The sequence below is a fragment of the Anopheles arabiensis genome, chromosome 2 (genome assembly GCF_016920715.1).
Source record: "Anopheles arabiensis isolate DONGOLA chromosome 2, AaraD3, whole genome shotgun sequence".
In the NCBI taxonomy this organism is placed as follows: domain Eukaryota; kingdom Metazoa; phylum Arthropoda; class Insecta; order Diptera; family Culicidae; genus Anopheles; species Anopheles arabiensis.
This window is the reverse complement of record NC_053517.1, coordinates 13,110,589-13,137,949: the sequence shown is the minus strand read 5'-3', so window position 1 is coordinate 13,137,949 and position 27,361 is coordinate 13,110,589. Positions and strand designations below refer to the sequence as shown.

The 27,361-nt window shown below is 49.7% G+C and overlaps 1 protein-coding gene across 3 annotated transcripts in view; it reads right to left on the bottom strand.

Moving 5' to 3' along the window:
* LOC120893960 (protein neuralized) overlaps positions 1–27,361 on the bottom strand; it is a 36,983-nt gene that overhangs the window by 2,278 nt on the left and 7,344 nt on the right. Inside the window, exons 2-3 of one of the 3 annotated variants that reach the window (XM_040296230.1) lie at positions 5,037–5,422; positions 15–1,771 (exon numbers count right to left, since the gene is read on the bottom strand). In XM_040296230.1, coding sequence (XP_040152164.1) covers positions 15–1,771; positions 5,037–5,214 — 1,935 coding nt within the window. In that variant the 5' untranslated portion in view covers positions 5,215–5,422. Of the gene's footprint in view, positions 1–14; positions 1,772–5,036; positions 6,421–27,361 lie in introns of those variants that run through there. The other 2 variants (XM_040296223.1, XM_040296240.1) reach the window with 2 other exon arrangements.

Here is a 27,361-nt window from a genome sequence, read left to right as displayed (position 1 = left end):
TGTGACGGACTTACCTCAGGGTATGGAGGAGGATTGTTGCTGGCGGCGTAATTGTTGCTGCTATTATTGCTAACCATCAGCTCGCTGGCCGTTCCGGTTGAGCCCGTGTGGGACGAGAGCGACAGTGTCGATAGTGGCACGGACAGGGTCGAGGCGGAGTTGGTCATACCGCGCGTCACAAGCGTCGCCTGGGGTACTTGCGACGATTGCTGCTGCTGCTGCTGCTGGGTAAGCACATCGGCCGGGGGCAGATTGACGACCAGCACCGTACCGCCCGGGTTGATTTGGATCATGTCGGAGCGCACGGCAGCGGTGGCGGCGGTTGCTGCCGTCGCCTGCTGCACCAGTGCACTGGTCGAGGTGGCACCGGCAAGTGCCCGGCAGCTGCTGGCCGACGATTCCGCCATCACCTGCTGCTCCTGCTGGTGCAGACTGCGCACCGATTGACTAGTGGCGGCCGCGGCAGCCAGCGACGAGTGGGACCGGGCCATGCTGTACATGCTGGAGGCGCACCCGGACGGTGCCGGCGGCGCCGGCATCGGCAGCGTGAACAGCCGCACACTCTGCGTCGATCCGTACACATCCAGGAAGGCCCACAGCTGCAGCGACTGGTCGATGTGCATGATGACGGACGGGGCGCCACCGTTCTTGCTGATCTGCACCTCACCGTTCACGGTGACCGAGAAGCATAGCTCATCGCCCCGTACCAGCGTCGACGCCACGTCCTTGCTCACCACCCAGTACTCGGGCCGATCGAGCAGCATGTCGGAATCGTCCGGCAGATCGTTCAGCTGCAGGCTGGCGGGATCGCAGGACGTCAGCCCGAGCGCGAGCGACCCGACGAAGATCGAGTCCGTCTTCAGGATCTGAATGATAAGCCGCTCGCCGATCTTGACCGGGCGGGGCGAAAACACGTACCCCTGGCAGAACTCGGTATCGGCCCGCGTCGCCACGTACCGGTCGGCGGAGAACTTAATGTTGCGCCCACGCACCGGATGGAAGGGCAACGGCAGCAGTCCCGGCGCCGGGCTGTGATAGCGCACCGAGGTGGACGGGCTGAGCGCACCGCAGGTAACCGGACGCTCCTCCATCAGCTGATGGTTGTGCTGGTTGATGCTGAGCGATTCCAGCTGCGGCAGTCCCAGCTCGGGCTCCGTCGGTCGGCGCGCCGTCTGGCTTTGGGCGTGCGGAGGGCCACCATGATGCTGCGGCTGGTGCTGCTGCTGATGCTGCTGCTGCTGCGCCTGGAACATGTAGATGCGCGAGTCGAGAAACTCGATCGCGGTCGAGTTGCCGTACACGTCGATCACGGCCCACAGTGGGCCGCGTGCGTCCACGTCCGTGATGAACACGCCCTTCTCCTCGCCGTTGATACCGAAGTGCACATCGCCGGACGGGGTGACGTAGTAGAACAGCACGTTGCCCCGGTAGCAGTACCGTTCGTTCAGCGCCTTCGCCCAGAAGCCGGGCTTGTTCGTCAGGTCCGGGCAGGCGTACTTGGGCAGGTTGCCGCGCAGCGACGCCGGATCGTTGCAGGTGAAGCCGAACCGGATCACGCCGCTCCAGTTGTTCGAGATGTCCAGGAACTTGACGCACACGCGCTCGTTCACGCGCACCGGCCGGGCGCTGAACGTGATGCCCTTGCAGAACGACTCGTACCGCTTGGCGACGGTGCCCTCGCGCGAGATGCGTATGTTGTCGCCGTGCACGGTGTGAAACTGTAGCGGGGGCAGATTGTTCGGGCCCGGGCAGGATGATGCGCTTCTCGTTGCTGCGGGAGAAATAGAAAATGCAAAGATGATCGATCAGTAAACGAAGCCGCTTCAAGGATGATGTCGTACAGCTGTTTGATTTTAAAAATAAACACACACACACGAGCAAGGTAAATCTATTTTGCTCCCCCAATTTGAGCACAGTAGAGGAGACAAGGCAGGGTGACACACACACACACGAGTCGGGACAGGTGTGCGTGCGGTGCACGCTACCGTCACCGGAACCGGATGTCTATTAAATGGTAGAAAACGGAACGGACGGCTCCCGAAAACCCACAAAGCAAAATCGGAACGGAAAAGAGAAAAAGCGAGAGAGAGACCCCAAACAACAACAAAAAAAGTGGAACGAATCCAAGTAAAAAGAGAAAATGTGCTAACCGGAGGAAAACGGAGAGAGCACACGAAAAAAAAACACGCGCACATAATCGGAAATGGAACTTCCGACCAGCAGCGGCGCGCGTACGTGCGTTCAGCGTAAGCGCCTCGGCGTCGGTCGGTTTCATTCATTCCCGACGTGCCACAACGTGCCACAAGGCGACATTACTCGACCCGGCAAACGGGCGACATCCGGCATTCCCGCTGCGATCACATCGTAACGGTGAGCAACACACGCACAAGCGGCTGCTACTGCTGATGATGATGACGATGGTGATTACCCCTTTTGCTTTTCGGGCGGACAACAAATTGGTGCACTTGAGTGCACTTGAAATTACCATTTATTTCGTGCTCCACTCTTTGGCTGCTTCTTTCTTGCCCTTCCGACGTGGCTGCGTGGAGGAACGGGCCTGTCGTTTCGATCAATTAAAGCCGCTGTCGATCAACGGGAAGCAGTCCCGACCGACCGAGATGTGCGCTATACATTTAGTTTTGAGCGTTTCCTTCCGTTCTCTTCCGTTGCAGGCTCTGTGTGACTGTGTGTGCGTGAGTAAGTGGTGGTTTATTTTTTTGTTCGGGGTCCTTTTGTTGAAGATTTCTTAAAGGCAACACAACATCCCTCTTTCCGGCCGAAAAGCAGCTGCAACTAGCTTCGGGAACATCCTACAATCCTTCTTACTAAAAGATTTCGGTAGGTAAAAAGGGGATTTTTCTGTTGTTGTTTCATCCCTCTACTCCCTCGATTTATTCCAGCGATTGCGATTGCGAATTTCAGAGGTCCTTGTGGTGTTATAAAACCATTCCCACTTACCCGGACGAGCCCAAGTAAAATCCAACAGGATTTAGTTTTAATTATAAAACCCCCTTCGGAAAACACCACATCTGGCCGGTGCTGGAACACAAGGGGACACACACACACTAAAAGCATCCTCCCTCGCACTTTGAACCGCAAAAATAACCACCCACACAGCAGCGGCGAATCAATACGCCTTCCCCCTTCACGTTGCATTATTCCATTTCACGCCCAAAACCTCCGGCAATCCCCGAAGGAAATTGTTCCCGAGAAAATGGCCAGATGGTACAATCTGGACGGCTTCTGGTGACGCTTCAAACAACAACAAAAAAAGCAAGACAAGGACATCCGCATAGAAAACGAACCCGCTTGTATCGGGGTCGTCCTTTGCCGCTTTTGTCTTGCTACGCAGGAGACGAACCTCCTTTCCCTCGTATGTGAGTGTGTGTGCGGCTGCCTAGGCCTATGCATAAGCGAAGAAAATGCAGAACATCCGATTCGTCTCACGTTTCGGGTGGGCCACACCGCACCAAAAACCAGATTCGCCGTGGACGGGCGGAAAGGACGAAAGAGCACTGTGCCCTGGTTTATGTATGGTTCAACAAGCAGTTGACAAACCTTCGTTCAATTTGTACCAAAAATAAGGGGAATGAGAGCTTCATAAATAAGGTCGATACGTTGATCGGAGCAAAACGGAAAAAACACACACACTGAATCCCAAGACAGTATACCAGTCCCACGGCGACAAACACACATACACACGTTAATGGCGACGGGAAATGCAATGCATTTTTTATGCTGCAATGCTTTGAAAAACAGTTCCACACACCGTGTGACAATTATGTGCAACATCGCCACCACCACCACCGTGCTGTGCCCATCATCGAAAGCAAATGATAACACGAGGGGTATATAAATCTAACGTCGCGACAAGGCCGTCGCGATCTTCAACCGGCTGGGCGGCTGGGCGCAACTGGTCGTCCGCCGTCCCAGGAATTGAGACCGGAGACGGAATAATAATTGAACAGCGAGAGCGCGCATCCCGCGATCGCAGCTGGATGGAAAAGAAAGGCAAACCTGGCGCCAAATGTACCACAGCACCGGTGCGCGGTGTGCGTGCGTGTGGGAAACAAAACGAAACGTAACGTGAAATAATGAACATTTTTGTAATGCCACACATCGCCTTGCATCTTGCCACCGCGGAAGATTGACGGCCGGTCCGGTGGAAAAGTCGACGGGCTGGAATTAATTACTACTGCGACGGCGGCTGGGATTAAATCCAAACGGTTTGGCGGAATCACGGTCGAAAGATTGTGTAAAGTGTGATCGTGATGGGGCCACGGCGCTATGCCCCATCGGAAGATGCCCCACGTTCCAGGGAAGAGGCAGAAAGTAGTGACTACGGGTACTGGTTACGGTGGTCGATTTTGTACCACACAAACGAAACGCCGCAGTGGAATATGGCGATTGTTACTCACTCAACCCGAAACCGAGCAAAGCAAACGCTGACCAGAAGAATAGACCCACCACAAGACGTAGTACATCGAACGACGGTTACGGCACACTTCCACCACCCATCATAATAATTTTTAAGACACACAAGCGACGAACTCTACCAAAGCTGCGAAGGGGTTCTACATGGTAGTTTCCCTTCCGTTTTTAGCTAGAATCGGTTGCAGGAACAGGGTACATTTTCACCCCTCCTGCTAGTCCTTTCAACTGTGACGCAACTGCCCGGGGAAACAAGGGGAACAAGCGGTGCAGTGCAAAACGGAGGGAAAAGTTCGTTACAAACGGTTACGCGTCGGTTACGCTGAGGGATGGCTGATGAGAAAATGGTGCAGCTGCTGCTGCTGCTGCCCGTCCAAGCTGCTCAACCAAGCAGGACGCACAAGCCAGAGAAAACAAAAAAAAAGCAATCCTAACCGTCGCATCGTAGCAAAAGCCTCAGCTCGAGAGTAAATTAAATGGGGAAGGATTCATCGTAACGTCCTTTCTAAATTAATAGGCGAGCGTGCGTTATGTTGGAATGGAAATTGCTGTACTTTATGCTGTGTACTTGTATTGTAGCATACGATCATTGCTGCGTTACTAACCTAGTCCCATGCGTTTCTTGATCTTCTTCAGCACCTTCATCTTGTTCTTGATGGGTGAGAAGATTGTGTCGTTTTTCTTGTTCTGCTGTTGCTGCTGCTGCTGCTGCTGTTGCTGCTGCTGTTGCTGGTGGTACTCGACGATAGCGGCACCGGAACTGGTCACGTTCAGTACACCCATATAGAGGCCTATATCGTCCACCCCTTAGCGAGGCGGCACACTGGTCGCGATCTACTACGGAATAGCCTGCACGGAAGCCTCAACGCGAAGCTCTGCTGGACCGTGGGGGTGGTGGCGGCGGTATGGTCTGTGTCTCACACACTGCTAAACACAAACTTCTGTGCACATAATCTTCCCTTTGCACTGAATGTCTCGTGGCTGCTAAAGTCTTTCGTATTTATTTATGTTTTTTTTTTCGTGAGCGGAAAACACCAAAAACAAACACACGCAATAAAAAACAGCAAAGCCGAAAGCTAAAACTTTTGGGGTGGTGGCCACCGAACGTACACACAAACACACGCGCGCGCGCGCTTTCAAGGGGTGGGTGAGAAGTTGTGCGAAAATGCGAAATTGACGATCGCGAAGAAGATCGCGAACTTTGGCTTCTCCTTTTTGGGGCCACGCTTTGAAGCCCACCACTTCCACTATCTCGCTCCTTCCTGCCAATGGGGCCCCGTTCGATTTCTCTCTCCCGCTCTCTCTCTCTTTTGTTGTGTTTGTGCGCCTTCCCTTTCACTTACGGCGCGCTCGAACCCGCTTCGCGCTACAACACACCGGGACCGGAATTTCGCGATCGTCACTGATTTTTCCCACGGTTTCAAACTCCGCACACACCGACACGCACCGCATACATACACACAGCGAGCGTCGTACGGCAAACCAACGCCAATACACAACGCCAGGCACGTACCGCGCAAAGAAGGAGGGGGGTGCGTTTCTCTCCAGCCAAAGAGCGCGAGAGTCAGGTAAAACTCAACCCTTGAGGGATGCTCTTTGAAACTATCTTTTTTTTTTTTTTTTGTTATTGCTACTAACACCGCTATGCGCACAACCGTTTTCGGGGATACTTTGTTGTGCAAACACAATTGAGAGAGCTTGTTTAAAAAAACGTTGCACTTTTACGGTAGTAAAACACGCTAGTTAAAACACTTGTTCTCTGTGTACGTTAAAAACTGCACTCTCTTTAGTTCACTTTAGTGATAAATGGATACTGCCGATCGGCACGTTTTGTGCAAAAAACACGATCGGTGTGGACGGATCGGATTACTGAGTCCAAAACAACGCAGACACTGGCCCTGCTAAAGACCACGGAAACACACAGACCGAGCAGGAGCGATATGTCCGTACCGGAGAACGGCGTGAGATGAAGTGACTGCTACGACGAGCACGACTTGCGTATGTCGACTCGCTGCTTCACGCGAGAGACCTTCCCTGCCTGCCTTCCCCTCCCTTCTTGCCGTTCTTTTTCTCGCTCTAACTCACTCTCTCTCTCTCTCTCATTCATTCCCAACCCTTAGCTATGCACATTTTATGAGATCTTCCCCTGAAAAGCTTCTCGCAAACCCTCAGTGCCCGTGTAACAAGAGCGCACACAGCCGGCCATTCCTATCTCGCTCGCACCCACTTACACTCTCCTTTTCTCTCTCTCTCTCTCGCTCTGTTGTGCTCACGCTGAGCATAAAACCGACCTGCATGCACGCATGTACCGTGCCCGATGCGCTTGCGGAGGGCCCTTCGCTCATGTCGCCCCTGTCCCCGTCGCACCGCACAAGCGACGAACCCACCGACCGACCGACCGGCGTTCCATCTGCTCGCTTTCATTATGCTCTTTTGCCTCTCTGCGTGTGCAATGCTTTTACCTTTAGCACCCCCCTCGCGCACGCGCAGTCATAAAAACGATCATTCTTCCATCCCGCTCCTTCCAACTCCGATCCACGCTTCGATGGTTTGTGTGTGCGTTGTGTTGTGTCTTTCTAAAATTGTTTTATGTCGTTGCTTCCTTGCATTCGTTTCCTCTGCCCCCGGTGAACCGTTCGGATTACCTTGCGCCTGTGCCTGGGTCTTGAATTCCACCACCTTTTGGGATCATCTCACGCCCCGCCAGGAGAAAGAGATGGCACCACAAACACACACACACACAGACGAAAGCTGGTTTGGGGGATTCCCTCGTTAGGCATCTCTCTATCTTCCTTTTTGGGGGTGGTAGTGCTGGTGGTTGGGCGCTTCACTACTACACAATCAGCCAGACAAAAGCGGGCAGCAAGGAGGGAAGACTTTAATAAGGTCTAGCCTTTCAGCTAGTTACTCATTCTAAACAGCGAAACACCAAAACACTCCCCCCGTGATCCAGCCGCCGTGTCGTTTTCCCTGCTGGCCGTTGATGATCATCGCGATCGTGATCGAGCCTTCAAAGCTGGTTTCTTGGGCGGCGGGAGTGCTAGGAAAAAGGCACCACCAAACCCTCGATCGTTTCTCACATGAGGTGCAGTTTTTATTCCACAGTTTTGCTTTTTTTTGTTGTTGTATTTTCGCTCCATCCTCCTCCAGATGATCTTTCTCCTGAGGGAGGCGGCAGAAAGTTCCCACGACGGCTCCAACTTCTTTTGTTGGGCCGAGCAGTGCGAGAAACCCGGCACACACGGGAAGAGCTTACACACTAACGGGAACGTTGCAGAAATTCACGGAACCTGGTTTAGTGCACATCACACACATCATTGCTTTGGGATTGGCGGTGAGTGTGTGTGTGTTGATCGAGTTTTGAGGCACACAGCGACGAGGCATGTGTATGACCTTTTCTTTTCTAATTGATTGCATCTTCAGCTGGGAAGACATTAGCGAACAAGCCGTTTGATAACATGTAATCTAGTTCAGGGTTGATTTAATGGGTGGTTTTGATGTCACCAAAAGAGGTACGAAGACCACCCAACTAAAGCCCAGAAATGCTCAAAATTCTCATGCCTTCAACCCATTAACGAATTCCAAAGCGCATCTGACTCATCCTCTGCCGCTGTGTGAGGAACTCGGAACTGAGAAAAGATGTAATCGTTAATGTATCACTTCTCTCTACAATCAAGGTTCGTTCGTCTGTGTTCGACTCGGTCCCATCACCTCCAAGCGCTCGGGACGTAATGTACCCAGCACTATCTCGCTATCTCCATGCAGTTCGGACCCTCAATCTCTACACACACACACCGAGGCGGCTCGACCCAAAGCCCAAAGCCACTTGGGCACTTCTAGCGAGTTCAAGAAGCCGTGTGAACATCGCCAGATCATGTATTTTTCATGTTGCTCCCATAAGGTGAACCCCGTTCCGTGACCGGAGCGAGCGACCGGACCATACACACTCAGTCTGGGGTCCGCGCGTACGAGACACATTTTACCTTCCACTCGCTTACGGTAGAGTGAAGCTTTCCCAAAAATTGAGTCGTTCTCCATGGACCCACGCGAGGCAACAGTTTCCCAGGGTCTGGTTAACCTTTGACTACGGGCGCGCTGCCGCCTGGCGGGATGAGCTAAACACTACGCAGCTGCTAGCACACCTTAGTGTTTAAAGTTGCGTGTAAAAATTGTACGTGTGAGAAGCGAGCGGCTAGAGCAATCTTGTTGGATGATGTTAGCAAACAGTGGAAGATGATCTGCAGGAAAAACTAAAGCGCGCGCACAAACACACAGACACACACACAACACAGAAACTCAGCAACAAAGGAAGTAGTGGAAACACAACCCTGAGAAAGTCTTTCGCTCGACGACGACCATTGGCGGCCGCGGCTGCGCAAAACGTAAAGGTCTAAGGTGATTTGAACGATCAGACTAACCCAGATATTGGAACGGGCGACTAGATGGGGAACAGGAAGACTTACCCTCCTACCTCGCTTTTTTTTTTGCTTGCTGTCTGTTTGGACTAGCAGCGGTGGCAAGAATTGCAGCACATCGAATAACCGGACGTGGCATTTAATCGATTCCTCCGCTTTTCTGCCTCGTTCACAGCAACCGGGAGCAACACAACGCTAATGGATCCTGTCGGTTTAGATCTCCGTTGAGCTGTTTCGTTCGACTTTGCAGGACTGTCTACCATCCCGTCTGTTTCAAGCGATATCGACCTACGATCGATTCTACGCGATCAAGCGTTGATCCAACAACTTACCGCTGAATGACTCATTCCACGGGATGCGATAAATCGTCCCACACGGCGCTTCTCTTTCGCTCCAGAATCTTGATACGCTAAACTTTACTTCTTCCACCTGTATCACACAGGCAGCCTGCTGATCGCTAGTAGCTCCAACCTTATTTTATATCTTATTTTCACTAACCACAAATTCAAAACGTTTTTGCCGGGATGGGGTTCCCACCAAACTTCGTCGCCAGAGCACACCGATCGACATCTTCATCTAGACCGGTGATTGCCCAAACATTTCCGAATCGCCGACAACTTCTACTATCGATGCTTCTGCAAAAGTGGCGCGTTCCCACGCTACGGCCGCGCGAGTGCGAGGACCTCTACCGTACACTTGCGCAAAAGGGTATTAAACGCATCGTGGCTCCTCCGTGTGTCCTCTAGCGATGGGAAAAGGTGGTAATGGCAGGAAAGACAGAAAAAACGCTACCCAACACCACTTTAACCGAGACTACGGGCTCTTTCTCTCTCGGCCGCACCATCGATTGGCGTAAACGAGCCCTTTTTGTCATAGGTAATGATGGAAAATTGACTCCATCATGCCATCTCGATTGACGAATGTGCCACGACGTCCCACGGCAGTGCTTGGAGCAGTGCTTGAAGAACAGCCACAACAGCAACAAAAACAGTAAATGAATGTCTTAGTTTTTGCTTACTTCTATTAAAGGAAGGAAGCAATAAAAACAGAACCTCGATTGAATAGGTGATTTATCTTGGGGATGTGAGCTGACTTCAATGAGGGGCAGGCTTATTTTTTCATGCAAGAGAGGCTCGATTAATTTTGCAATTACACTTAAGACTGGGTGAATTGTTGAATGGTACCTTAACGGAATTGGTTTTATGCAAGATAGATAAAGCTTTTCGAGCGACCAACGTTGTCATACGTATGTTCGGACCTAAGGAGAATACATTTGTACGGAACATATCAGTACGAAAACACAAATAATGGCACCGTACTCGGATCTAGTGGATTACACTTTGGACTACTCTCTCTCTTGAATGTTATAAAACCTTCATTAGAGCATTTAAACCACACCTTTCACATCTTTCTGAGCCGAATTTTGACGCTCAAAGGGTAAGGCACATCGCCTCGAGCCTTCCCAATGCATTGCCCGCGATGCAAATGGACTGTGCATTCGACACCTAACGGAACCCTTCGCCTCCCTCTATTCTGCCGCCACTGGTGCGTTGAGTGCTTTCCAATCAAACGGGCGAACGCGGGCAAATATTGATTTTCCCATACCAGCTGCATATCTATAGCGCTGTTAACCCATCTCCAAAAGAAAGGAAAAAAAAGGTGTGACATACCGGTCAGGCAGACTACCGCACACACGTACACCTACACTAAATTTAAACACATTTCACGTCACAACCGGCCAGAGATCCGAAATTTGATCCATACAGCGTTTAGCGGGGCTTGGCTTTATTAATGGGAAAGGGAGCCATTTTCGTTGTTGTTTCTTCTGTCCGTGGAGGTTATTTAAGAGAAATTAGACGACGGTAAAAGTGACACCAGCGATGGGGATGCATGTTCCCCGGGGGCGATCATCACTCAAATCTGGACAAGATCGGGCCGAAAACTCGATCTTCCCGTGCCTTCCTTCGCCTGGCCACTACTGCTGAGCACACTTTTACTGCTTTTCGTACAAGATTACACGTTCCAAGGCATCTCCACAGCATAGGAATTGACACTTCCGAACACCAAATCCCCAGGTGTGTCTGGCTTAGGAGCCGACGATGCCACAGACCTAAATGTCGCGTCTTCGCCTGGAGCCTACTTTCCCACGCGACCTTACGGCACTTCTATGTGTGTGTGTGGAGTGGCGGGGGTGAGATGCAGTGTGCATAACCAGTTGAACGGGATGGGGAATTATAAAACACTCTCGCGAAGGTGGATGGCCCATCACCATCATCATCACGGTCTCTTCCTGGAACGAACGTCACGCACGTTCCGGAATTCCATTCAACGCCAGGAATGCCAAGGCGAACCCATGAAAGTCCCTCCGAAAAGTGTGCGAAAGGGGAGAAGAGGCGATGGCGCATTGGAGATGGTGATCAATGGACACATAATTCTCCACCCGCAAGTGTGTACGTGTTTCGACGGCACAAAAGCAAACCCCCAAACGCATGGAGACCGACTCCGGCGGCCGAGCACAATACACCCCCCCGGACAACGACACACTCACCCAGACAGTGTTGATGGGCCGTATTTACCCTTTTCGGGAGAAGTGCCGACCATACTACCACCGTCAAGAGTCAATTGTCATACGCCCGCTAACTGCCGCGTAGGTTCATTAGGCGGATGGGTGGGAGATTTCATGTTTGCGGAAGGCTTTACGCCCATTGCGCTGCTGCTGCTGGCTCACCCTTTTTTCGGTGGAACCTATTTACCGTCCCGTGCAGGGCCGCTCTCCTTCTCAATCATTATTCAATCGACCATCTTTCTAAATACCGTTTCGTTGAATGTTTTAATGCTGTTTTACGGACCTCCCTCCTCCACGTCCAAGCGCTTTCGCGATGAATGAAGATCCAGACGAGGTGTACACAAACGATCATGTGTTTCGCTCGCGATCGGCTTGAGCCAACAAACCGTGAGATGAATTATCCAACTCTTTGCGCAAACTCTCAGCTAAGCAACTCTCAGCAAAACTACCCCTCTTTCGCCTTGGAGGCGCATCATTATTCGCGAGATTAACTCTCGCTCTTGCTCTGTTACTCTGTTTGGTCGATCCCTCTTTAAAAAAACACACACACATAATACAGCACATAAGCCACAGCACGATCGCCCGACACACAGCACCGATTCGAGCCGAATGTTACGCTCAATCATAAGCAGGCGCGACCAGTCCCAACGCAACAAACACACCAAACACACGGCACGGGTTAGTGTGTAAATCTGTAATGCGCATCGGTTCCGTAACGGCGGTCCAAATCTTTCGACTCGTCCAAAGTCCGGGCCCGCTAATGCGAGAAAGCCAATCAATTAAAAACGGCCCGAAGATCACCCCAGCACGAGCCGTTTGCCGTTTATGGAGCTGTTGGTTAGGTAGGTGGACCTATAACGCGACAACCTTTCACTGTGGCATCATTCTTTTGAAACAATTTTGAACAAACAAGGAGAATCGTCATGCTGTGGTTTGTTGATCGTTGTCGAAGAATCCCAATGAATGGAATTACGATATGCGATACGCCATTCTCGAATATCTCTCTCAAGCTCTCTTGATATTGTACCGATTTTCTCGTTGTCTTAGTGTGTTTTCTTCCAACCATCTCGTTCGCTTCCTCCCTGTCTAACGCTCGCGAGAATACAAACCGTGACTGAAGCAATTCGCGATGATTCACCCAGGGATGTAGCTAGCCCCATCGAGCTTGAATGGGGATCCGGAAAGGGGCAGGCTATGAGAGGCCAAGGTTCGAATGCAGGTCCGGAGAGCAAATCAAGTTTCATCGTGATCACCCTGGAGAACGGTACGTCACGGAGCAGGATGACCGCAGCAATTCCATTCGCGGGAGGTATAACCAAGCATATCTTGGCTACAGAGATGACGCTATACGGTGTTGTGCAGTAAAATTGATACAACTCAACGGGTTTTTATTTTTCTCGTTGCATAAGTTTTCGTAGTATCTATCTACCTGAAAGGAGGCACGCAATCAGAAGAACTTGATCTAGAATTTAAATGGATTTTAGAAACATCTAATAAAACATATATATCTCGCGCAAGCTATCCTGCTGCGTAAACGAACCGCAAATCGTTCTCGAACCGTCACTAATGATCGCGTAGCGCAAACAGCGTGACAACGGTTTTAACGATTGAGTCATTATTGATTCGTTCTCTGTTCGGTTTATGTCTTTAAGCCTTGCTCCTCAACCCACCAGGAGATCGTTGCGCCTGCTAGAGACGATAAAATTTTCTCTCTGATGAAGTGATTGATTCTGTGTCTTTGGATAAAGATACACATGCTGGGACGATGATTGTTGATGGAGGAGCGAATGTCCCACCTACCTAACACGACCTGTAACAGACCTGTTACATCTCTCAATAGCATTCCCGTCGTTCACACGGCGACATGTGTGAGAACGAACGATTGCGAGTGAAGGTTTCGTTTTTATTATTTATCAAATCCAACGGTTCCATGCTGATGCACCTCACTGCAGAATGCCGAGACTGTCGGATTGCCAGAGCCATTCCAAAAGGAAGACTTAGCAAAGATCCCGCTTTGTTCAAAATGAAATTACACATACTCACACACACCCCCAGGGGGGGGGCAGGATTGGCAAATGAGAATGGAATTGGGTGGCGTTACCACATCACACGCCTGGTGTGGGAACCTCCACGACCTACCGATTCTAAACCATCACCCTCCCAGAAATGCACTGCAACTGCGTCGTCTGCGGCAAAGCCCGCAAGCAGTGTAAGTGCAGAAATCGTTTCCGCCGTCGCAAGGTCTCGTGCGGCCCCGTAGGTGGAACAGCACGAACGAAAAAGAAAAGCAACCCCAAAACGAAACAGAATGGCAGTGAGCGAAACATGTAAACATACTCGGAATCCTCCCCGCCGGCAAAGCGACTTCTTGTCCCGCTCACCGGCCATTACACAGTCACCCGCGGGCCCGCCAGTTTGGCGGAGACGTGCAATGGATAAAATTATACCTTTCAGCCGTTGGCTCAGGGCAGACTGGCGGCCAAAAAGGCCAAGGGTAGGTGAGAGAGCGAGAGAGCGAGAGAGACCCGCTAAATCTTCCACCCACCCCATTACCCCGTTTAAACGAGGACAGAGAGGATGGTGGAGGTGCTAACGCTCCTGGGAAGACCCGCGTACGGTCCGTGCTTCCAGTAGCGTGGAGCCTCAAGCATGGGAAAATATTTTAATGGACGCATCGGGTGGACGACCTGATGACACGGAGCGCGGTTGGTGGGGGGGAAGGCGGGAAAGAGAAGTCCGCGTAAGCACATGATTGATTTTTCGTTCACTGTCACCACACCGTACACACCCGGGTCCACCCGTCTTTGTCGTAGACCTTCCTGTTTTACGTCGCAACGGCTCACCGAAGCTGTCTCGTTGGCATTAAACTAGAGCCTAACCGAGTGACTGGAGCTATGGCTACAGCAGCCCCCCGAAGGTGAAGGTGTTTGGAAGCCGTTTGAGACTTCAAAGCGACACACTAACTGAATCGTTTTACGAGCGTACCAAACGGTGTCTCTTCCTTTTAACCGTTTAACTGACCCGCGATGGCTTCTAGGCATGTTCGCTCGTGCTGAGATTGATGGTTGCAACTGCGCTGTACAAGTCTTAGGTAAGTCTTAGGAGAATAAATTAGGTTTAGCTCATCTCGAGAATTGAAAATGAAGAGCTAATATCAGGCAAATGTTCGAAGACCAGTTTTGAGGACATCAAGGATTAACGTTGATATGTAAACAACGATGCAAATTTCAACTATATTAAGTTATTGGAGGATACCAAAAGACCCAATTTTTGGAGGCAAAAAACTCAAAAAAAAATTAGTTAGATCTTAGAGATCAGGCCACAAACCAATATTTGTAATGGTCTTCTGCACATCTTCTCCTACTTCAAGCATTTCAGCTGAACGTCAAAAGAGGAATACTTAACCCATTGGAACACAAAATTGTGCTTCTAAAGTACCAGATACAGATCCTGATCCATTCCTAACACAGCTCAACTCGAGTCTCTTCATACGTTTGCGGTTGCGTGCCGGTGAAATATGTCCCAATGTGATGTCGATGTCTCGTTACTAAAATTCGCAAAAGAAACAGAGCGAATCGTGAGAGTGGCCACGCTCTCATCGCGTCTAGCGTTAGAGCATTTAGCGGCCGATGCACGTCACGATGACATCAAAACTTACCATCAACTAAGTAAGAGGGACACCAGCAACGAAATCCTGCTCCGTTGCTTCTTCCCAAACCGTCTGAAGAAACAAAGTGCTTGTGTGTGTGTATGGTGCAGCACGACGCAGCAAAATAAAAACGCCACAAGACACCAAAGTGTATGCGCACCATTACGTAAGAGACGCCACGGTTCCCACGCGATTCGCATTTGCGGTCGCACCAAAAAAAAAAACACCCCACACGGCCTCTTTGCCGTGGTTTCGCTTCCCGCTTCGGTTCGTGATGATGATGCCAATGGAGATCGGCCCCACCAGCAGTCGCATAATAAGTGGCTCTAGCGTGGCACGCAGTACCACCAACTCTTCCTATTGCCCCTCCTTTCGGGACGTTCTTGGGCCACACCGCGTGACTGCAGCAAACGGGAGGGCGGCACAGTAACACAGTACACCATGCCGTTAAGCCTTCTCACTCGTTTTGATTGGTGAAATTGGTTTTCATTACCTGTCAATTAAGTTTCTTCGGGTTCGTGTCGAAGGTCTCTTGCTCGCCCGGGGAGCATCATTTTCGGGAAAAACGCCAGCGCACTTACCTTCCACCGCGGAGGCTCCATTAGCGCTCCAGTATGCTCCGCTAGGTGGAGCGTTTCTTCGCTACGATTTGACAGTTGCGGCATACGTTTGGGGCATGGAAAGGGGAGCACCAAGGTAGAGTGTAAGCGATTTGATTAATAATGCTCTCAGTGCGAGCTGGTTTTAGGCTGCTGCTGCTGCTAGAAGCCTGCCATGATGTTTGACAGCGCTCTAACGGATTGATGTATGAGAACGAATCATACTGATCACAGCTTAATCGGTCGGATAATTAGCAATTTAGGCCGTTCCTGTGTTTAAGCGGGCAATCGTGCAGTCGTCGAAAACGGAAGGCGAGGGTAGCATTAGCTTCCGCGGTTCTGCTCCACCCAGCAAAGCTGACGATCACGATGACGAGAAAAGTGCCGTGGGAACGCGTACCGTGCCGTCATGTTGGGCAGAATAAATCCAAGACACCCGCAAGAAGGGATGTTTCCATTTAACGTTCCACTGCTTTTAATTTCATCAAACTTTCAAAGCGTCGTGTAGGCGCTTCTTGGCTACTTTCACTCGCCTTCACGCTGGAAGCCGATGAACCATCAGATTTGGTGCGAGATTTGACGATTATTTTCGCACAGCACATCTTCATCGAAGGTGTGAGAGAGGAGAGAGTAACACACAACAACAACAAAAACGCAGCTCGTTAACGAAAGGCTTCGCTTTTTTGTTCGCTTGGTCGATCTACCATAACCCAAACATCTCCTCCCACGACCCACTTGGGAAAGTGGCCATATCACGAATTCGTTTTCAGAGCTCCAGAAAATACAAAATTGGCCCCGCACGCTTGATCAATCAAATATAAGCGTATCCCGAATAGAAAGGGAACTGATTAGCTCCAAAACGCATCGTGCGGCCTCTTTTTTGGATATGGTGGGAGTAGGAAGAGAAACCATCACGCTCGATAGCTGATTAATGATGAGTTGCTACAAGCTGTGAAGGCTTTGGGCCACGGGCTAGTACCGGGTCGAGCGATCGGGTAGGTCAAGACCGGAAACTAGCATACAGGACAAGCAACAAAAAAACGGTGGTTGTGTTTTGTTTGTGGGTTTTGTGTTTTCAACCCCAAACCGTACACCGTGGACTTGAGCTAAATAGAAAGAATGGCACCACTTTATTAATTTACACTTCACACGGCATTGAGTCACCAACCAGCCAGGCCATGCTTGCCGCCACTTGTTGTAGGCAGCTTGAACATATTTGCACGCTAAGCAAAACGCGCGCCCGTCCGCGGCAGCACGCTTAAGCCTGTCCCGGGCCAGAACCGGCGTAAGCAAGCCAAACAACAACAACAGCGACAACCGGTGCTGTTTAGCAACACAATCGCAGACACAAGAAATCACCCGTAGGACCGGTCCAGCCAAGAGGAGACTAAATATCTACGTCAAAATATAAATTATTTACCACTTGCTGCTGCTGCTGCTGCTGCTGTGGGGTGAAACTAAAACCCCGGAGAGTCGCGTCGGCATTGGCGTTTGGTGCGTCGGATACATTACACCGTTGCAATCCACCCCAGCTGGCCACTCTAATGGGAACAAGCGGGTGGGGGATTCAAGCATTCCAACGGCGACCAAAACGTGTGCACCTGTGTTTTGCGTTCAACCAGGCCCGTTTTATAGGTCAAACCACGGACCCGCTCGCGTTGCAAGAAGTTCGCGACGGCCAGCTGGCTAAAGTGCCGCGCATGCGGGGGTAAGACAAGTGCACTTTTGCATGAATCATACGCGTAAGACTCCGTGCAGTCTTCGTGGCTTAAGCGCGTCCTAACATCCACTTCCTTTAGTTTTTGGTTGCCTACGTGGGGAGAGCGAACAGAGCTTTGCCTCCTGAAGTGCACAAACACACACATTCTATCCGTGCTACTTGCCGAACGCGTTGCTGAAGTGTCCTCTAGTACCATTCGAGTAAAGTGTCGGTGAAGGTGAGGAAGTGTCGATGGTAGCTTTTGGCACGTGTTAAAGTAGTCCCGCGCTTTGCTACGCCACGGAGGCAAAGGGTGGCCATTATTAATAACCAATCGTCGCTACATTAGACCGTAAGTGCCTCAATCGAAATCGTCAACAGCAGCAGAGGCAGCAATGGAACGGACCCCAATCCACGGGCGATAGTTGATTGGAATGTTGTTCTTGACGGTGGAAACTGTTTCGGTACGTTGGCTACACACAGTTCGGTGCTTATTCGGTGAAGTATTCCCTCGGAATGCCACCAGACGGCCTGTTGACGATCGCACCTCTCTCTCTCTCTCTCTGTCTTCCCCAATCATGCCCCAACCAGATGTCGAATGGTGCATACACACAGAGAGAAAGAGACAGAAGGATAAGCTTCAGCACCACCACTCAAGATTCGTGCAGGGGTTTTTGACATCTTTCTGAAGGATTGCTTCTCCACTCCACTCCAAAAATGTGCTTCGGCGGAATGTCGACCTGGGCAGCACCGGACTGTCTGCTAGATCTGCAAAAACAAATGCCAACATCGTTCCAAGAATTATTCGGCATCGTACCCTGCGTACCCTTCTGGTTCTGCTGTTCGAGACCCAAAATCGTGCATAGAAACCTCAGTTTCGCTAGGTGACACTGTACTGCATCCCACACAGAGCCACGCATACAATGTCCGTAACGACCTGACGCAAGCAGAAAATCGATTGGACATCTTTTCAGGTTCATCAAACTTGTGCGCAATGGGACTCTTTTTTTACACTCAATTGTCCTACGATGGATGACACCGGACCAAAGTAGCAAATGCCGGGACCGTAGACCTGTGCCCTCGGCACGATCTCTTTCGCGGAGTGTCGTGTGGCCAGAAACCTGCACACAAAAGAACAGGCATCTTCTGCATGCTACAAAAGGGATTCGTACAGATTCTTGGAAAAACCAAGAAACGACAAAAAAAATTGGCCGAGATTTTTAAAAGCATCGTCCAAAAATAGTACAAAAAAACCAACACGCGATCGTCCGAAAAGCTTCCATCAACGATCTCGAGAACAACAGGCTGTGTATCTTTTTATGTGTGCCTATGCTGCGATACCTTTTACCAACAAGACAGCACACCTTCAACCATTCCTGGTGAGTGAGATTTCATTTGTTTTTTTTTTTCTTTCTACGGGGACTTCCACTACGCTTTGCCAATGGAAACGATTTCCAAAAGGAACGACCTTTCACGATCATCAACATCATGCTGCACACCTTGAGCATTTTCCCATGGATTGCCCCGGCAGCGGTTCTACATGTTTACATTTTCTGTTTTGATTCCCCGATCCTGTAGTGCAATTGTTCCCTGGATGTTTCGAATGCATCCATCCCGGGCGAAGATATATAGAACCTTCCTACAATTATTAATGTTTCGAACCGATTTTCCCTTTTCTTTTTTCTTGACACAAGCGACACAACCCCGTGACGGAACGGAGGATTGCTCCCGAACGCTGTTTTTGCTTTTATGTTGCTCACTGGAACACAAAACGGCAAAAATGTCATCAAAGACAGGGGGTGGACGGTGAACGAATTATTTATAGCGCTCGGTACCTGAAACCCTGAACTTGAAGGGGACCCCGAGAGTGCAAGGTACGTGGGAAATGGATTTGAAAAATTTAAATATGTTTTTTTTTGCTTAGATTGTTTGCTTTCTGAGGGATTTCTAAGGGGATGTAAAATTTTGTTTCAAAGTGTATTTTTGTACAAATAATGTTCAATGATTTAATGAACCACCATTGACCACCATGTTCTGCCTGGGTAAAGCGTAATCTACGCCCCCGATAGCAGCTGTTTCTGCCAGGAAACAAATGAAAAGCGGAAGACAAAACTGAAACCTGAAGGGACAGGGGATAAACGGTAATTTAGAACGAAAAACAAAGCGAAGCACAAAAAATTAACCTTCAAAAGTAAAACCAACCAACGACAGGACAAAACCATCCTACTTTCAACTTTCCCAGGATTTAGGGAATCTCCTATAGCAGCTTCCCCAGCATCTGGCGCCCAACACACTGGCTATGCGACGGTAAGCAGCAACAAAACGGTAAAACAAAACAAAAACACCATAAAACCATCGCGCCGCTAAAACAAACTTTCCCATCCTTTCTCCGCCCACCGGACCGAGGGCACATACACAAATGGCCCAAACGCCCTCATAAAGTCAGAAGGATGGCACAGCAAATGCAAATTTTGCGCCCAGAACCATCTGTGCGGTCCCCGCTCTGTAGAGGAACAGGCATTTCCGGACCTGGGAGATTGATTTTCCCAACCGAAACGAAAATCCCCACAGGACAGACCGAGAGATCGATCGATCGATCGGTGCCGGCTAACAATCGGAAATTACACCTCCCGCTTGTCAAAACAGGACAAATCGGGGTTCCAAAGATCACACAGCTTAGCACCGGTCCTCGCTGCTCAGTAAGTGATAATCTTCTGGTTTATCCCCTGTTTCTAATTATCTTGTCCTTGTATGCTCGGATGCCGAAGCGAAGAACCGATCGAGGCGTTTTACATATTTGGTGCGGTAGCAGCTGCAGCAACACCGTTGCATATCATTATAAAACAGCCGACTGTGGAATCGACTGTAGATGGTTTTACCGAACATGGTTAGAAGGACGCTGCTTCTAAAAAGGTAAATTGCCTGCCCGTTCTACCTTTTCCCTGCCAGATGTGGCAAACGGGGCTCTCCTTTTTCTATTCTACCCAGCGCCGTTCACTCATTTCGTATTCCCAAAATTGCCCGTAATTGAAGGTGCAATCAATGTACCTTCGTTGTACGGAGTCGCCGAGAAATAGCTTGTCCCACAAGACGCGCGATCGTCTCCCATTGACAGATCCTGGTGCTATTTGAATGTGTTAAGCAGAGAGAGAGGGAGAGAGAGCTAAAGAAAGGTCAACAGACGACAGCAGCAGCAGCATCAGCAGCACAGCAAGGGCCGACCGGAAACAACCATCCGGCATGATCATTGTTGATCTTCGAACAGTGAGCTCTGCCCTGCCCAGGATGCGGAAATACGGAATCGATTCCTTGTGCGCACCTCAGGGAACACCAAGCAACGGCGATACAATTGGCTCAAGCAAAAAGCAATGCCAAAGGATGCCAAAAAGGTGAAGAACATGCAATGCAGGCATCAGGCAACAGAGAAAAAACCCCGAAAAGAGCAAATGCTAACACCAATCTATCGACCTTTACTTCCGATTCTTCCGAGTACGAGCGAGCAAAGCGTCTTTGTTCCGGTCGCTTTTTTCCCCCTTCCAGGATGCAAGAAAACGCTTCGTTTTATTCTTTCTGCTCTTCCGCTTTTCAGTGCGGAGGAGGAAGCAAAAAGGACCCATTTTACATCTGCCCTCCCTGGCACAAATCCAGACCGTGAACCGGAAATTTCCTCTTCCGCACCGAGCATTAATTTTATTTCAGGATTTTAGAAACAGACGTCGCGTAGCAAAACTGAAAGCGTAGAGGAAAAGAAAAGCAGATCGACACACACTCACAGGTCTAAAAAACGGAGGAAAAAAGGAAACCAAAACTCATCTGCAGCAACAGCAGTAACAGCAGTTCGAATGCATTGGCGAGGGTGGAAAACATGAGATGCAGACCTGAGACATGGCTGTGGCAGGCTCTGTCTGTAGGTCCTTCGCCTTCGGGATCCCTCCTGTTTCGCCAGATGTTGCTTGGTTCGATGGACGAGAGGACGATGATTTGCTGGTGCTGGTGCTGGTACGATCGGTCGGGAAGCTTGGCGTGGGAATGAGATCTCGATTTTGAATTTCTAATGCACACTACTACTGTGCCGGGATGCCTGGGAGAAAATAGAAGATGATGTGCCTGCGCTGCGTGAAACTGGGGAGAAAAAAAAACTTTCAACACCTTTCGATGGGTTTGCCTGGTCCCGTGTTTTGGAAAGCAGGAAGCAAAGATATGGACAGGAAATTAGATGAAAAAACACATCCCCTGACGTTAATGAGCTTACTGGAGAGACATCGAACTAATCTTACACAGTACAAGTTCCAGATGGATGCACTAAAGAATACACATCCGCTCAAGATCGTACCGAGATACCGAGAATGTTATGCTAAAACAGCTAAGCCGCATTGCTTTACACTAGTTTAATTGTAAACAAAATAATTTCCGCACACCGATCGACAAACACTCTAACAGTGGTCGCTCACTCTCTCTTCGCGTTTTCCACCTGAATTCTTCACCAAGCTCACTCGCGCATGCCACTACTAAACTGGCCAACTTAATGTACGGTACGTCACGGCATCGCATCCCGCGGACATGCGTACGGAATTGGTTTCCAATTAATTATCTTATCCACTTCGCTGCGCCCACCTCCGCTGAGCTACTTCTCAGGGTTTGGGAGCTGGTTTCGCGCAGTGCCCGGTGGTGCGAGCGGTGCTTTAATTAAATGCGAATTAATTTACGTCCCCATACACCCCGCACTTACACGAGCGGTACCGAATACCTTTGGCGCGTGAACCAATTAGCTTTCACCCGCCCGTTAGCCAAATCGCTGCTGCCCCACTCCCCTTCTGTTTCGTGTGATCACGAAAATCGGATTACCGCCGCTCGGGAAAAGTGGTTCACATCACAGCGGCGCAGTGTGCACTCGTGGCATGTAAATGGATTAATTTAACTTTAACTACACTCTCACAAACACACAGAGAGCGGTTTGGTTGAAATCGTGCCGAATTAATGGACAAATATGAGGCTCTAAACAAAAGCCAGAGCTTGATTTTGCATGATCAGTCGAGATCGTGAGGCGACTGGTTTAATTCTTTGTCATGAACGCCTTCGATTGCACATTGGAAAAGCTTCTTACTACAAAAAATGAGCTTAAAACCAAATTTTGAAGCAAAAAAGGGTTTTCCCACAGTGTTCAAGAAATAGATTACGTGTTTTTTTTACCTTCCATCCTTCTAATATTAATTGAACTCATTTTGTAAGCCTTTCAACAGTTTCCAGGCCAACCGTACGCATCGCATCCCCACGGTGATCAGCTCTTTGTGCGAAATTCTTAACACAAACTGAGATAGCAACGTTCAAGAAACCCAACAGCGTCTTAGAAAACTCGCAAAACAAAGACCCCTTGCGTACTTCCCACGTACTGTACAGTTGAACCCCGGCTCAAACCTCGATAGCAAGGAACTGCACCATTCGTGGACCAGCACACTCTTGAGGCGAACCTTAAAAACCACCTTTCCATAAAAACATAACCCCGACGCCGGGGACAGCTGCTTCGTCTTTGGGATTTCGTTTTAACGTGAACATGATGTTCTCCCTACTCGCTTCCAAGTGCACAGGATCGTCCATCCACATGCATACGAACAAAAAAGCAGGTCCTGCCTGGCTGAATTTCGAATCCTGAGTCCTGAAATGCTACACTGCGGCGTACGACCGATACCAATCAATTTCCCTTCGAAGCAGGATTTCCCCCTGAGCAGTGCAGGATATCTCTCGACTGTGCTAGGACCTTCGCAGTGAACTCTCAAGGCATATGGGACGAACTTGCCCGGGCGCAATGGATTCAATCTTCTTCCAGTGCATCGAATACCAAGAAACTCGCTTGCCAAAAGGACTCGCACGCAGCACAAGGAGAGCGGAGTAGAGAATGAAATAAAACTGATAGCCAGCAGCCGGCAGCAGGCCATCAAAAGCAAAGCATAGAAAGAAGGCAAAAAAACAACGCTAAGGCTACAATTATATGCTGGCATCGTCCGGTGCCACGCGACCCCGGACCAATCAGGAGCGAGCGATTTTGGGTCGCACTTATGGTCCGGGGTCCTGAACCCGTCCCTTGCCCGGCGTCCCACGGCGGTTCCACAATCGACCCAAAGAGCAGCAAGCAAAAGAAGCAGCCAACTAAAGAAGAACAACAAACGTTTTAGGAGCAAAAGCAATCCGCTTTTTCCAGAGTGCGTCGTGCGCGCGCAGATGTTTTACATACACCCCGGTGCGGCGAGGAAGAAGCAGAAGGATAAATAGGGAAAAGAAAGGCACGATTGATGGCTGAGCGGTGCGATGCGATACCTGCGAGGCGCGCAGTGCAGTTGCTGTGGTTCCCTTGACGCTTGGATTCAAGCAGCTCCGTCTTGCGTCCTTGCGCTTGGAAACCAGCTGGCCCAGAGCTGGCCGGTCTGAAGCGCAGACAGAAAGTAGAGGAAAAAGCAAAGGAAACGACAGCACAAAACAAGAAAAGCAGCGCAAAAAGCACCTTGCGCCTCGCCAAGTCAATGTGTTGATCCGACCGAACCCAGGGGCCGGCTGCTGCACGCCGACGGTCCTTCTCCATACGATCGTCATTAACGGGACACGTCGAGATGGGCGCACGCCTCTCATCCGACTTGCTTGATTTGGTTGTCCCTTCTTCCTTTCTTCCTGCGAGTTCGCCTTGCTCTGCTGTGCTGTGATGCTTATGCTGCTGCGCTGTGCTTCTGAAGCACCGGCGACACGCGCCATGTGCAATTTCCTACACCACACTCGAGAGTGTGGATCGTAAGCGGCAGTGCCGGAGAAGCACCACATAAAGCCTGCTCAGAGGAACGGAATCACTCATCAGAAAACAAAAAAAAAACAACATAAAAATTGCTACAAACTTAAGGCAAACCCGCAGCAGCAGCAGTCGCGTGGGTTCGTCGCCAGCGATGGCCCCTCGCTAGGTTCCGGTCCCAAGAACAGCTGCCACGCGCCTGTGTGCAAACATTAACCCCAGCCCAAACACGGCTGCCAGGCGTCGATGATATGCCAATCGCGACAAGCTGCGCGTCTCACCGTGTGTTTTTTTTTTCTCTCTCGCTGCCCCGAGTAAACACATTGCGTGGCGCTTTTTTATTACCGTTTAAGCGGTTTCGGTTACCTTTTTTTTGGTGTACCCCCATCGTTAGCAGCGTGCGTTCGATCAAAGGGGCACGATCGCACCGTGGCTTTGCACCGGGCTGCTGATAACGATGTGACACAAGGTGTTCGCGGTGAGCCTTCCGCATATTGGGAGGGAATGGCATAATATGCTGCTGTCGCCGCCAGCAGCAACAGCAGCTGAACAGACTGAGCATCACACGATCGCGACCCACATCCATCATATATCGCCGGTGCGGTTTCGGTATACAAACATAATTGCTCTTTTTGTGACAACTTCTGGGTAACCATGTTACTTTACTTGTTGGTCGCTTGCTTCATCTATTTATACTTAACAACGGAGAAATAACTATTCGGCTCCAGCCATGCCCTACATACAACGCAGCAACATTATATCCAACGCATCAACACACGAAGACACTGTAGAAACACCTCTTCAGGTTTTTATCCCCTATATCACCCCAAATGCCGGTTGAGGAATATAATAAACTAACTACATCGACCACGGAAGGGGGGGGGGGGGGGGGAGGCAAGAGTGAGTTTATATTTATATTTACCTCGCCCAACTGCTAACATCTTCGTCCGACACACCAACGCCCTAACGCTGCTCCCTATTTTGCGCCGTTTTGCGACCACGCTTAGACGATCTATTTCGGGAAGCACACATTTATGATACATGCTTCGGGAGAGGCATACATTTTCGAGGAAAAGGCAATGTAGACAGGCTGCGCGTCACGTTTCCCTGCTTCGGGAAATGATTTGGAGCGATTTTAATTGATGTATGCGTGCGTGTGCGACTGTTTGGGAATGGTGACGATGGTAAAAATAGCAACGCAAGCAACTATTTATCGTGAAGGGGTGATCTTAAAACATAGTTTAAGGGAATCCATACTGTCTTGGAGGTGTGTAGCATGTTACGGTTTTGTCTTTTGTTCGTATTATTAACTGAAATTGTGAATAGATCATTTTCTCTCGTGTCTAGACTTTAGGCTGCAAAATACACACCCATAAAACATTACAGTATTGTTACTGATTTAGATGGTAGACACACTGTAATAATGACACCAAACATCTTCGATGTAATGTGATCTGATATCTGGGAATTCAAAATAGAAGTTGACGATAAAAGGTTTTATTATTTCGATCAAACTTTTCAGAGTTCTAAGTTTAAACAGTTCAGATGAGACTTCAACGGCTCTAAACGGTTACCGATGAAAGCATTAAGCTTTTGTTAAGCATCTGTTTTAGTGCGTTCAAGAACCACTGCAGTCTGCAGCATCACTATTTAGCAAAACCTGCCATCATCCAAAGACCCTATAAGTATTCCCATGAGCACCGAACAAAAGGTTCTTGCAAATATCTTCAACACCTTGTCGAAACCGAAACCACGAAACGACTACGTCCGCTAAAAAGGAGTTAAACTTTGCCTTCTGAAGCACCCTTCGACAATCTAGCGAACCGAGGCAAAATGCCGCCAGATGCATCAACAATAGGCGCTCAAAGGGCGCCCAGACACATCCCGAAATGGCATATGCTTTCACGTGTTGGGATCGCCAAAATCGATCCTGGCATTCATTTCCGCGTGCCCAACACCGACTAACTGATGAATTTCCTTTTTCATTTATTCAAAAGACCCAGCTCGTCACTCAGCATCAGCAATCGGCATGGAGCATCCTCGCCTGCCCCAGAACCATATGACCATATGCCGCACACCAGCTACGCGTATCTACGGGGCACAGCAGCGCTTCCACGGAGGCCTTCAGCTTTTCAGACAGACTCGAGATCAAGATCAATCAATAGTGTTTTGCGGTTTTGCTTACGTACGCTGTGCAGCTTTTCTTTTCTCTATGCGTCGAGCTCAATTTACTTTGCAAAGATCTCTTATCCCTCAGGATCTTCAGGATCGCTTCAGGGGAGAACACGGCAGTCGCAGGAAAGCCGGAGGTTAGGTCTGGCGCACGCCAGAAGGTGTCAGAGGTACGATCTTGGGACGAGGGTTTCCTTTTATGAGTTTTGCTTTTGGCCCGTTCGCTTTGTGGCGTTGTTTCGTATCATCTGCTCCTGGCCGATGATGCCTGCATACGGTCTAGGATTTCAGGATCTGCTTCTTTCTGGAGTAGGGACGAAGACAGACGGTGCCGGTAGATATATTGGTAGAGAAAGATGTATTTTCGATTTTAATGTACTGCTGGTGAGCCTCTTCCAGATAAAACTGTTCCCAATGTTTCCTAAAACCCATAAAAGAGAATTATAGATCTTTCATTCGAAAGCTCGTATATTTCTTCAGAGATTTCACCAAAATTTCAACTATAACTAACCAAAAGGCATACATTCTGAAAAATCAAATCGGCACTGTACAAACGAATCTTATTTGACAATCCAATAGCTAATCCCAGAAATTGCCTTTCCCTCACGATCGTTTCCTTGTTCGGCAGAATAAAAGTGATCATCAAAAGCAGTTTTCCAATTGCCGCCAATCCATGCTGCTTTCCCAGCAACACACGGGGACCGATTCCGATGCAATAAAAGCATTAAAGAAAAACCGCACACGCGTGCCTGATGTCGGAACAAAACAAACGCCAGCCCAAGATGCAGTGCAAGAAACGCTACGTACGAAAATGTGCACATATGTCGTCGCTCTGTCGAATTTCCGGATGCTGATCTGCCTGATCTGATGTGCTAAGGAACGTACAATACACCACTGCCAGTTTGAACCCCGACACAAGGCAATGACAAAACTGGCGTGCGACAGCAAGCGCAGAGCATGCCGCTGCCGCCGGGCAAAGCGACAAAGGAGAGCAAAGCGGTAGCTACCGAAAAACGGAACTCAAGAAGAACACTAGACGGGGAGAGGGCTGCGATGTG